This window comes from Elgaria multicarinata, chromosome 3, assembly GCF_023053635.1.
Source record: "Elgaria multicarinata webbii isolate HBS135686 ecotype San Diego chromosome 3, rElgMul1.1.pri, whole genome shotgun sequence".
NCBI lineage: Eukaryota > Metazoa > Chordata > Lepidosauria > Squamata > Anguidae > Elgaria > Elgaria multicarinata.
In genome coordinates this window covers 51,201,591-51,214,770 of record NC_086173.1, presented here as the reverse complement: position 1 = coordinate 51,214,770, position 13,180 = coordinate 51,201,591, and the positions used below count along the sequence as shown (strand labels likewise).

General features: G+C 45.7%; 1 protein-coding gene across 3 annotated transcripts in view; it reads right to left on the bottom strand.

Annotated features, from left to right (window-relative positions):
* RAB37 (RAB37, member RAS oncogene family) overlaps positions 1-13,180 on the bottom strand; it is a 90,464-nt gene that overhangs the window by 9,709 nt on the left and 67,575 nt on the right. For 2 of the 3 annotated variants that reach the window (XM_063120244.1, XM_063120246.1), the window contains 3 exons: positions 8,236-8,346; positions 3,195-3,236; positions 994-1,060 (listed from right to left, as the gene is read on the bottom strand). In XM_063120244.1, the coding sequence (XP_062976314.1) occupies positions 994-1,060; positions 3,195-3,236; positions 8,236-8,346 (220 nt within the window). The remainder of the gene's footprint in view (positions 1-993; positions 1,061-3,194; positions 3,237-8,235; positions 8,347-13,180) is intronic. The other variant, XM_063120245.1, reaches the window with a different exon arrangement.

Below are 13,180 nucleotides of genomic sequence, written 5' to 3'. Positions count from 1 at the left end.
CCTTGGTCTGATCCAGCAGGGCTTATGTTAAGTCACACCAGTGATCAGGGCTGGTGCCAGGCTATTTTGCACCCTAGGCAAGGTGAGCTGCTTTCACCCCCCCCAGCGTACCTCTCCACCCCAGTGTGCCCCCCCGCCCCCAGTAGGCGGAGACAAGCGGGGATGGAGGTCACGTTACCTTTCCCTCGCCCGAAGTCAGAACGTGCATCCCAGCATGGCTTTGGCTGGGCGGGACGCTGGGGTTCGGGGGGCGGCGGATGGACAGCTCCATGTTCTGACATCCGCCGCGTGCTGGAAGTCAGAATGTAGAACCGTCTGTCCGCCCCACCCCCCACCCCAGTGTCCCGGCTTGGTTTCGGCTGGGCGGGATGCTGGGGTGGGGGTGGGGCGGGCGGACGGCTCCACATTCTGACGTCCGGCGTGGCCGGACGCCAGAACGTGGAGCCGTCCGTCCGTCCGCCCACCCACCCCACCCCACCCCAGTGTCCCGGCTTGGGTTTGGCTGGGTGGGCGCCTAGCCAAAGCCAAGCCAGGGACGCTGGGGTGGGGAGATGGAAGGGCAGCTTCGGAACAGAGTGCCCAGAAGCTGCCCTTGCTCGGCTAGAGCAGCTCTGGGAGTGGGATGGCAACTTCTGGGCGCAGCGTTCGACGGCCCCCCCTTACCTTGGCGCTCTAGGCAGCCACCTGACTGGCCTCTATGGCAGTGCCAGCCCTGCCAGTGATCCATCTACTCCAGTATAACCTATCCTGATTTGTTGAAGTTCTCATAGGGGTACATTCTGATCCTTGCTTACTGTGGTCCTTTTGATTGAAGATCCTGGGATTAAACCTGGGGCCCTCTGCATGTAAATCATGAGGCATATATTCCACAGAGTCTGATATATGACATGTTCGCATTATTACTGGATGTTAGCAATATGAGATGTGCTCCACTGAGAATCCTGGCTCTGATCCAACCTGGAACACAGGAAGGGACCCAACTGGAGGACCTACCCTGTGCATCTCGATAGTAAGCATGAGTCACACTCCGGAACCGCTCCTGGCCTGCAGTGTCCCAGATCTGCAGCAAGGCAAAGTTAGTAAACCATGAGAAAGATTTTCATCATTCTATAGGGAAACCCAGAAGCTAAGCAAGTGCCAATGTAAGGAAAAAACCACACTCAAAACAAAAGCCTATATATAGCTTTCCTCATTAATAGACCTATCATGTTTGAACTTCTTTGCAAGAGCAGGGTCAAAATGTACTATATAGTGGCATGAACTGAAGTCCATTCAAGCAGATGAATGTGAGCCTCAAAATCTACATAAGTGTAAAATACTAGTGGCCTGTAGCCTCAGGGGGACAGGACAATTTATAAACTTGTCTTAGGCACAGAAAATTTGATCAACCATCTCTTGGTAGCTAACATTCCCCTCCCGGGCAAGGTGCTTGAGCAGGTGTTTGCAGGCCCATTCTTGGATGAAACTGATTTCCTGGATCCATTTCCATCAGGGGTCATCCTAGTTTTGGGAAAGAAACCGCCATGGTCACCCTGTGGGATGAGCTTTGCTGGGGAAATGATATGGAGTGGTACCCTGTTGATTTTCTTGGACCTCTCACTAGCTTCCAGTCTCATCAGCTATGGTCTTCTTCTGGAGAGGCTGTCCAAATTGGGGGTTGGGGAGCCACTTTTCAGTGGCCCCACTCCTATCCGGATGGCCAATTCCAGAAGGTGGTGCTGGGGGATTTCTGCATGGCACTTCTATTTTGGGGTCCCGAAGGGTTCTATTTTATCCCCAAGTGAGATCATCCAGAGATTTGGATGCAGGTGACACCTAGTTCTTCTTGTCATTTCCATCTAATACAGTGAGGACAGGGAGTGCTAAATCAGCACCTGGACAAAGTACTGGACTGGATGAAGGTCAGTAAACTGAAGCTCAAGACAGATAAGACAGAGTTAGTGGATGATCTCTCTGCCCAAATTAATGATGTTCAACTTGTTTTAGAGGATGCTGCATCCCCAACAAAGCAAGGGTGGGAAACTTTGGTGGGTTAGGGGGCTGTATTGCCCCTGCCATGGAACCCACCCGTCACCATGGGATGCACCCTGAAAGTGGCTCTGTGGACAGATTCCCAGTGATTCTGCTAGGAAACAAGATGTATGCAGAACCACAATTTCACTACAGAATTATGCTCCTTCCACTGTTTCCACACATATTCTAGACATCAGTGATGGACAGCAGAGCCAGTGGATCCCATTCCATTGGTGCAATAATTAGTGGCATCTACAGGCATGGATAAGGCACTGACACAAGCTCACATACACAGGTGCCCAGTGAATGTGTTGAAGAAGACACAACTACGTGGGCTTTTTATGGAGGCTAGATGAGCTCATTCAGCACAGCACATCCCCTCAAGACAATGCCCTCTGGTCAATCCTGACAGAAGGGATTACAGCAGGGCCAATACAGGGTATGCCAGGGGTGTTGGACCTCCAGATGTTAGTGGACTGCAATTTTTATCAGCCCTAGCAAGCATAGCCAATGATGAGGCATGCTGAGAGTTGCAGTCCAACAACATTTGGGGATGAGGACTTCTTCACCCCTGGGCTATGCTATTAAATCTACTGTGTCTTAGCAAGGGATCCTAGGATGCACCTCTCAGATCACATGCTGCTTTGTTTGTGCCCCCACCCCCAAATATCATTGGCCCAGCAGGTATCCAACACAGTCAGCCCTGCTTATGCATGATCAATGTGGGATTGACCTGTAGCATATTGCTTTTTCTTTGATGTGTATCAGTGGAGGCTGGTGTCTCTGGTGTCAGTGGCAATGTGAATCTGCTCTGGGTTTCAGTCAGAACCTATCCAAGGTGCTCTACCTATTTGGAGACTTGGATTCAGCACCTTGGAGAGCTCCTTTAGAGTTCTGACTGAAACATTGGTGCCACCAGCCTCCAGTGGTGTGTGTCAAGTTGGAGCAGACAGGAGGACATCTTCTGGAGTCATCTGCAATCTTTTATTTCCGGCTGGGTTCTTCTGTGCCCTTAACATCTGCATGATGATCAGAAGCATAACAGTTGAAGCCCCTGATATGGAGCTCTTAAAGGCACAGGATACCCTGCCAGTAAGGGGGGAGTAACAAAGCATGCCCCTCTCCCTGTTTAGAAGGAATTCATGGGATATACAAGTTCAGCGTAAGTTCATCAGCCTTACCTGCAGCTTCACATTCACACCATCCACTGTCACCACTTTATTCTGTTAAAAAAAAAAGATTAAAAAATAAATAAACCATGCTAACGTATGTAGTAGAATGATAACAGGTACTGGAAATTCATCTCTGGATTTCCCTTTAGATCGCTTGAGGGAGTTGCAACAGTCTTACAACTCCATGTTTAAAATTCCATGGGACAAACTGTAGCATCTTTGGCTGAAAAGTGAGAGAGAGAAAGAGGGGGAAAGAGAGAGAGAGATGATATGTCATAGCGCTTCACTTGAAACTGTGTTGCCCTCCAACTTCCATCCTTATTGGCCAAACAACTCTCCATAGTTCCCTCAAAATAAATTCATAAACCAGGCCGCATGAAGGATCGGCAGGCTGGATGGAGAATTCTTCACTCTTGCGTGAGATGTTGCAGCCTGCCAGTGTTTTCATACGTGAGGTTGAAAAGGGGTTCCTGCTTCAGTTGGTTTGCAATGCAAGTAGAAATTACTGCTCTCCATTGGCCAGGTGGTACGTTCATATTACAAATGCCTTTCCTCAGTTGGCTCTTTTGCATTAACCATCATAGTATCACAGCTTAAATACTGCAAGAGAGTCTCAAGGGTGATTTAAGCTTCATGTATGAACACCCAAAATCTGAGGCTGGGTTAGATCTACAGCTTTATGTCAAATCATTACGATCCCAACATGGCAGCACTATATCCCTCTTGTGCATTTATACCTCATAGGACACACAATGACATTTGTTTTGGCATTTTGGATAATGTGGAATAAAAAGCAGGGAATCATAGAATAGTAGAGTTGGAAGGGGCCTATAAGGCCATCGAGTCCAACCACCCACTCAGTGCAGGAATCCACCCAATGACATGATGAAAGCAATATATGGAATGTGTAACGTGCCCCAACAGTTGTCAGTGCGCTTCAATACCGCTATAAAGCAGTAGTGTAGACCTATTGAATGAACATCTGAAATTACCCTTTGATCTCCACTTAGCGGCAAAGAGTTCATCTTTACTGGCATGGCATGTGACCCAGCCTTATCTGCTCTTATAGTGCTTTATAGTGTAACTAACCAGCAGCTACCAACATTATTAAAATGATTTAGTGTGAAAAATCCCTCCCACTTAAGCAGAATCAGAACCTGAATATTGTTTGGGATGTGGACAAGCCTAGAGACACCTTTCCAAATCATTGTTCTTTTCTCTGCCTTACATTGCCAAACACTCAATATTACAATTGACTCTAATGTCTCGTTCTTCGTAGTGTGTTTCAACAACCCCACAAATGCTGGATTGTCCATCCAGTTAATGTCATGACAATCCAAACAGTTGGCAGCCATCCCAGAGAACTGAGCACGAGAAACATCAGCATGACTAAGGCAGGATCTACACTACTGCTTTAAAGCACTTTATAATAGTTTTGACAGTTGTTGGGGCCCAGGATACACTCCATATTCAGTTGTTAAAACTGTTAAAAAGCGCTTTAAAGCAGTAGTGTAGATCCGGCCTAAGTCATGAGCATATTTCAGTTCAATACCCACCTCTTCACATACAGAAGAGGTGCTGAACTTATACAAATAGGAAGTCTCTGGCTGAGAGCAATCAAAACTGTCTCCCCAGACATCATATGCATATGCTTGCTAAAGGATTTAGTTAATCTCTGTAACTTTTAAAAAGTTCAGATAATTGTATATCTCTTAAAAGTTTAACTGCTCCCTAATTTAACATCAGCATGAGGTTGTGAGGACTGGGGAAGGGGTGAAATACAGCTTCTCCCATCATAGCAATGCAGTGGCAGGTGAAGTTGCATCTAGGGGATTTTTCCCTCTTACAGTTCAACGAGGGGCACTGGAATGCTGTCCCATTTGGAATGTGACAACTTTATGGCCCTGTTCTTACAGTATCATGGCCCTGTGGGGAAGAAGAAGGACCGAGGGGACAGGAGCAGGCAGAAGTAACATCGGGGCCTGCTCCTGCTGGACTCTCCCCCCCCCCCCCCACAGGGCAAACTGCCATCTTGGCCCTGTGGGGAAGAAGAAGGACCGAGGGGACAGGAGCAGGCAGAAGTAACATCGGGGCCTGCTCCTGCTGGACTCTCTCTCTCTCTCTCTCTCTCTCTCTCTCTCTCTTTCTTTCTCTCTCCTCCCTCCCTCCCTCCTTGACTCCTTTTCCTTGTGTGTCATGTCTTTATTAGACTGTAAGCCTGAGGGCAGGGACTGTCTTTTTTTCCCTAAGTGTAAGCCGCTCCGAGAGCCTTTTTTGGCTGAGGAGCGGGGTATAAGTATGATAAATAAATAAAAATAAAAAAAAATAAATGTGGTAGTTCAGCCTTCTCCAACCCGTAGTTCTCTAGATGTGTTGGACTACAACTCCCATCAACTCCATCCAGCATGCCCATTGGCTGGGAATGATGAGAGCTGTCATTCCAATACAACTGTGGGAGAGAGGCAGGTTAGGGAAGGCTGTACTGAAAAACTGCTCCTATATAATTAGGATCCCAGGCTACAGCAGTGACGTATGTAAGCACTAATTCAGACAGAGTATATGGACCGTTTCCGATGCCATGCCAATGGATGGAAAGAAGCCTGATGCAATCTAGCTAAACCATATAACTGGTGCTTGCATAGGTTTCTGTTGCCATATAGAGCCCTGATTGCTCAGGAGCCATTCGTCAATATGGCGTATGGCAGGATAAATTATGAACGGAATCCCATAAATCAGGGAATGGGGATATGTAGAATAGGACAACAGGAAGGCACCAGGGGACTACCACTCGGGGGGGGGGGACTGTCTAGAACTAGCCCATGGCAGCCATGACCCATGACTTAATAAAGTGCTAGGGAAACGTCCATGTTACTAGACCTCCAACTTTGAAAAACAGCTAATACACGATCATAAGAAAAGAATTGTTGTGTCAAATTCCTGGACAAACCCAGCACTGTATCTAATGGCAATCTAATACTGTAGCATAATAATTCAATGAATCCCATGTTTATTAACCATAAAGGCTTCTATTTCCCCGTGGATTTGAGCAGACCCTTTAAAGAACATATTTGTGGTCTTGTGGCAATGAATTCCAACAACTGATGAGTGCTGTCTGTAAAACATTGTTTTAAACTTAGCAATGACAACTTTATTGCGTTCTCACTAGCTCTAGTAGTAGGCCAATAGCACCCACAGTTCTGGTTAATTCTCCCAAGCCATTAATGATTTTGTGTATATATGTCTCTATCAGATCTCACAAGCAGTTCTCCTTCTAACCCACCTTGATTTTTTGGGTAGACCTTCTTTGTATTTAACGCATTTTGTAACTCTGATCCTTTTTGTTGCCTCTTATATACCTTTTGTTTCCTGGTTCTATTCAGTCCTTTAATGAGATGTAGCTTTCCGAATCATACACAGAAAGAGCCCAAGGAATTTTAGTACCTGAGGCTGAAAATCCAAATGGTTCTCTCTCACACAAACATACACTCAGGGTAAAAATAGAATTAAATAAATGACAATTTGGTCCCCTAAGTTTTACTGCCTGAAGCCAACCTGTGAAATTGCACAGCAACCCTTCCTCTGGCAGAATGGAAATGTCACTATACAGCGAGTAAGATATCCTAACCAGGATAATGGTTAGGATTGCTCTGCCCATTTTTTTGAAGAGAAGCCTGGTTCAAACAATGGGCAGCGCAATCCTAACCGTCATCCCGGAGAGCTCCAAATCGGAGCCTCTGAGACAGCCTTTCCCAACCTAGTGCCCTCCAGATGTTTTGGACTTCTACTCCCATCAGCCCCAGCCAGCATGGCCAATGTTCAGGAAAGGGGGGGGCTGTACTCCAAAACACGTGGAGGGCACCAGGTTGGGAAAGGCACCTCTGAGACATCCAAAGCTCAGCTGGGCTCAGGCTGGCAGGATGGAAAACGAGGGAAGAGTGATGTGTCTGCTCCTTTTACCCCTCCTCAGCTGTGTGTGTGTGTTTTATGAATTGATTCCCTCCTATTGAAAACAATGGGAAGGAACTAATTTATGCCAGCTCCACGGTGGCGTTAATGATTGGCCCGTTGGGTGGTGGCTTGCTGGGAAGCCAGCTCTCTCCCTCTGGGAGTGGACCTCTTTCTCTCTGCCCTGGGGGGGGGGGGGGGCATCCAGTCTATCCTATGGCTCCTTGGATGCCCTCCCATGGGCCATAGGATTACCGTTGAAGTGCTCTGAATATATACAGGAATACCATGACCTGCCTTTCCAGCCTGTCCACAGAAAAGTTCTGTGGAACTCAAAAACTTGCACATATCCACATGATTTGCACTGTATTCAAAAACCTGTTTTATAGACACAATCTAAATGCAAATAATAAATAAATACTTCTCCCAATAACATTTTCCATCTCCCATTTGCTGGGACTAACGTGGCACAAGCATCCATGTCAGCGGCAGTGCTTTCCGACTGTCTGTTTAAAAACGCTGGGACCAACACGGATCCTTATTTACACCAGGAGAATTGATCATCTACACCCTTTTTCTCTTTTCACAAGTTCCTGCGGCCAGGGGCACATAGGCCCAAACAAGATGTGATGTTAAACATTCGCATGCCTGGTTTTTGTTCTTTAAATAGCAGCCATAAGGGAAGCGGAGAGGAATCAGGATTGACACTGCCACTGTCATAATGAAATCCCCAAACTGCCATAAGCCCCAGGTGAAAGGCTTCTATTGGTGCCAACTGAAGCTTCCCACGTGGGACGAATAGCAGCTTTGTGCATCTGAGAGATCTTTGTTGGGATCGTGCCACGTGCTACAGTCCTGATCCTGATTGCCACACACACACACACCCCCCACACACTCCCCAAATCATGGTTGCTATTTAAAGAACAAAAATCAGGCACGTTAAACCCTTGCATGCATTTAACTTCACGTCTAGGTTGGCCCTTTTTTAACCCTTTGCCTGCATTGCGCCTGTCACAGCGGAGGCACGGCAGGATGCCTGACTGTTGTTCCCTACGCTGTAGCCAAAGCATCTCCCTTTCAGGGTTGGCAGCTGTAGCGGTCTCACCCGGAAGTCTATGCCGACGGTGGCTATGAAGGTCCCAGAGAGGAAGGCCCCTTCTTTGAACTGGATGAGGAAGCAGGTTTTCCCCACGCCTGAATCTCCAAGCAGCATCACCTACGACATGGGGTGCAAAAGCCCATTAATAGTGCAAGGGACGGCAGACACCTTCAGCGGGGCTGTGAGCGGGGGAGCTGAGGGGAAAGAGGAGCAAGAGGAAGAAGAACCTGTCTATCAGAGGCCCAGGTCCTGTGGGCAGGGATACCAAGCTCCATAGAGCTTTTTGTTACTTCCTGGCCTGCTTTTTTGTTACTTCTAAGTCTGCTCAACTTCCTCTTCTCTCCCAACTTCCTTGGCAATTGTTTGCTTTTCACATAAAGGGCGACTGTCCCATTGTTTTTAGAGCTACTTTCAGTTCCTGTTAAAAAAGGATCTCTCTCATCTGAGGGCAAATGTAGAAAGCTGCAGGAGCAGCCAACAAAGACCGAAACTGGGAACTACCTCATCTTCAAACTGTGCTCTGCCAGACACCCATGGTGTGCTTCCGTGCATTAGCCTCCAAGTATCAATAGTGGCTATTAGTCGACAGGAAAAACATGCAACATAATGCAGAACAACTCCTTCAGACCTGTTTGTTCCCCTCTTATAATTAACTCACAATTTTCTAAGCCAGATTTCCCCATACTGGTACCTTCCAGGTGTTTGGGACTTTTATTCTCAGAATTCCTGACCATTGGTCATGCTGGATGAGGCTGATGGGAGTTGAAGTCCAAAACATCTGGAAGGCACAAGGTGAGGGAAGGCTGGTCTAAGACTTTCCTGAAAAGACTAAATAAGGAATAAGGCCTTTGCATACCTTGCTCAGCCTTAAGAGTCTTCCAGAGTTTGGGTTTAGGGGAGCTAATACATAACCTCCACTCCCTGCCATGGCTACAAACTCAGATTCTTTGGATTCAAATCTTTGACTGCAAACAATAAGGCAGCATCCTGTCTAAGCACTTGCTTGGAAGTAAGCCTCGTCCACACAATGAGACTTACTTCCAAATAAACATGCTTAGGATTGGATGTTATTCTGCATCAAAGATTTGGATCTGGAGAAGTTACTGGGTCAATCAAGATCCATTTGTGAGCTGTAAGAAATAGTACTGTGCTAAATTTACCAATCTATTTATTTTTGATCATTTGTTGGGGGGAGGGAGGGGCAAGGAAATGTACCTGAAAATTGTGGAGAGGGGTCAGAGTTTTGGAGACATTTCTCAGGGCATGGGGCATAAGTACTTATTATTATTATTATTATTATTATTATTATTATTATTATTATTATTATTATTGCCAAATTATTATTAGCATTACAGCCCCATAGCCGAAGCTCTCTGGGCAGTTTACATAGGATAAAAACACTTAAAAAAATATACAAAAAATTTAAATCACAAAAACATACAATTTAAAACCACAAAAATATATGAAAACAACCCAAAGCTAATTATTGCTAAATGCCTGGGGGAAGAGAAAATTCTTGAACTGGCGCCGAAAAGATAACAATGTCAGCGCCAGGCGGGCCTTGTCAGAGAGATTGTTCCACAATTGGGCCACCAGAGAAAAGGCCCCTCTCTCCTGTTGCCATCCTCCGAGCGTCCCTTGGAGTAGGCATCCAGAGGAGGACCTTGGATGTTGAGCGCAGTATACAGGTAGGTTCATGTTGGGAGAGGCATTCCATCTGGTATTGTGGTCCCAAACCATGTGAGGCTTTATAGGTTAAAACCAGCACCTTGAATCGGGCTTGGGAATATACAGGCAGCCAATGCAATTTGTGGGCCAGAGTGGGTCTTATATGTTCGAACCTTCTGGTCCCTGTTATCACTCTGGCCGCTGCATTTTGCACAAACTGACGCTTCCGAACCGTGTTCAAAGGCAGCCCCACGTAGGGGCTTACCTTACTATAGGTGTGTGTGTGTGTGCTTTTTTTTGTACCTTTCCCCCCATTGTATCCTTAGAAAGCTCCTTACAGCTGGTGGGTCGTGACCCAAAAGTGGGTCACGAGATCAGTCTAGATAGGTCACAGCATGGCTGTTGCCATCATGTTGGGCATGGAAAAATGTTGAGCAAGGGTCCCATATTGCAGGTTGGGAGTCTGGGGTGGGTCTTGGGTCTGAACCAGCTGAAGACCAATGCCCTAGAAGTAGATTTTATTAAATCTCGCATCGCAAAGGGTTTTTATTAACTGTTAGTCTTAAAAATAATATATCATATAGGAACTGTATATTGTTTTAAATTGTAAATTTTAATTAATGCCTGTATGTTTTTAATGATGACGTGATCTTTTGAAATGGTCGGAAGACTTATTCAATAAAGTTTTATTCTATTCTAGAAGACTTAGCCAGGACTTGCTCCTGAGAGAGGCACTTTTGCTTTTGTTTGGCTGCATTTATTTATTTATTTAAAACTTTTCTTGGCTGCCTTTCAGGGCAGAAGCCTTCTCGTGGCATCTTACAACAATAAAATGCATAAAAACAGTTAAAATATTAAAAGCAATGAAAACATCAACACAATAAAACAGCAGTTAAAACAATAAAAGCCAATAATAAAACCAGCAACAAGAAGGGCTGGTTTAGTAAAAAATAAATAAAATCTTTTTAATCGCAACAAGAAGGCCTCAGCTTTCAGGTTTTCAGCAGGCAGCAGCACTGGAAAGTCTAAAGGAAGTAAGTCCTGCTTAAGTCCTCTTGGGTGCTTTCTAAGCAGCTCAAACAGCTGCAGAGGCTGCAAGGATAGAAGTCGGGTGGGGGAACGGTAAAAGAAAGAGCGCACACACACCCCTAGGCCACCTCCTTACAGATAGGGAAGCACTGAAGCCCTACACCCTGAGAGATTTCTCCAAAATTCCCAATATCTGTGCCAAAGAGGCAGAAAAACAGCGGCCTCTTTTGCAGGGAAGCAATGAGGTTGTGACAGGGCAGGTGAGGTTTCGGCACAGCACTAGCATGAAACTCCCGCTCAGACGGATGCTGCATCCATCACGTTCGTCCTAAGCAAGCAAGCACCCGATCAGCTAACACAGCGTCCGCAAGTGCCCAACATCTATTAACCCCTGAAGTCGTCCCCAACGGCACAGCTTGAAACCCGGCGACTTTCTTCACTCGCTGGAGCCAGGTCTGTCATTGATAAATGAGCAGGCTGTGATTAGAATCTCTAATCTGTTTGCGGCAAACAGTTCCTTCTTTCTCTGCCCTTTGTCTGTAGAATATGCCCTAAAGTCACTGTGACCGTCAACCCACACGCCGACTCCACTGTGGCTTGAGTACCTCCCCGATAAAAAGCCCACTGCTATGGTGCATTGTTCAGGTGATGAGTGTCATGAGCACGCTTTGTCTGAGCCGGGACTCTCTTCCTCCTGTGCAACCGCCTCACCCTTGTTGTTGCAAGATAGCAGAGCAAACACGGGAGCCGGCATCCACTCCTCCTAAGCAAATAGGCTCTGGCTCCGAAGTCCTGGTTGTGCTGGCACCTCTGGATCATTTTTTTACTCCGAGTTGGGGAAAGGCATTATCTGTCTTATTAGCAGCAATCTAAAAAGGAGTCTTCTCCTGGCATCTGAAAGTCTTAGCATGGCATCAGGTTTCATGGCCTAGAGCCCATTTTCATCAGAGAGGCTCTAGTCCAGTGGTTCCCAAAGTGGGCGGTACTGGGATTGCATAGGGGGGCGTTAAGAGGCAAGGGGGGCAGCAGGGGGCACTAAGCAGCAGGGGGCGCTCGAGGTAGTCTTTTCTGAGGAGCACCTCTCCAGAAGGTCTTAAAACCCAGGGACTTTTTTATGGCAGAAGGTAGTTTGGTCCCAAGCCATATAGGGGAAGAATCCACACATGTATTAATACCATTTAAGAAACATCCTTTTAATGGTGAATTGAAATGTTTCAAAAGCACCAAAACACTAATGAAGAGACATACCCTGCTTGGTGTGCCCCGCCACGCCGGCTGCAAAACAGAGGCGTTCGCTCTCTTTTCCCTCCCTCTCTCTGCAAGTGTTTCCCATTTAAAGGAGCAAATTGAGCTACAAAATGACATTGAGCTGAAGCCAAAGTTTAAGAAATCGTACCAGGAGTTTTGGTTACAGAAGGAAATTTCTGGTCGCTATCCTGCACTATGGAGAGTGGTTCAGAAGCTCCTGGCTGCATTTCCAACATCATATTTGGTGGAATGTGGTTTTAGTGTGGTCTGCCTACTTCTCTCCAAGCAAAGAAATCAACTCCAGATTACTAAACGTGGTGATTTAAGACTCATGTTAAGTGACTTTAAACCAGACATTGGGAAACTGGTATCACTTCATCAAGCCCATCCATCACATTAAGAATTTACAGAATAGCGAGGTACTCTACCCTAGTTACTAAATGTTTTATCTAATATTCTTGCTAAATGACTATCAGACTTTGAAAAGTTGATATCACTGGATCAAAGTTCATCAATTATGTTTAATTGAATAAACTAAAAAAATGTACTTGGATTTTGAATATTCAATTAATTGTTACTGTTTTGAATTTTATTGTTATTATCTTCCTTAGTGGGTCATTGAAAACTGCTATTCTGAATAATGATTTTTATAGTGTAGGGTAGGGAGCACTGGGCATGAGTTTGTGGAACCAAGGGGGCAGTTACCTGAAAAAAGTTTGGGAACCACTGCTTTAGTCTACCAAAGTCTGTACCACAGTTGTTAGCCTTTAAGGTGTCACCAGACTGTCTTTATTTTCTTGTTAATCTTCAAGTCCCTGTTCACCTTTTAGTTTAAGTCCCTGTCCACTTTTATCCTTTTAGTTACCTGTTAGTCTTTAAATCCTGGTCATTTTATTGTATTCTTGGTTTTTTTGTATCAAATGTTTCTCTGTTTTATATTTGTGTGCTTTGTGTTTGTATTATGATGGCCATTGACTATAAACAATAAAATCTTGTGAGAGAGTTA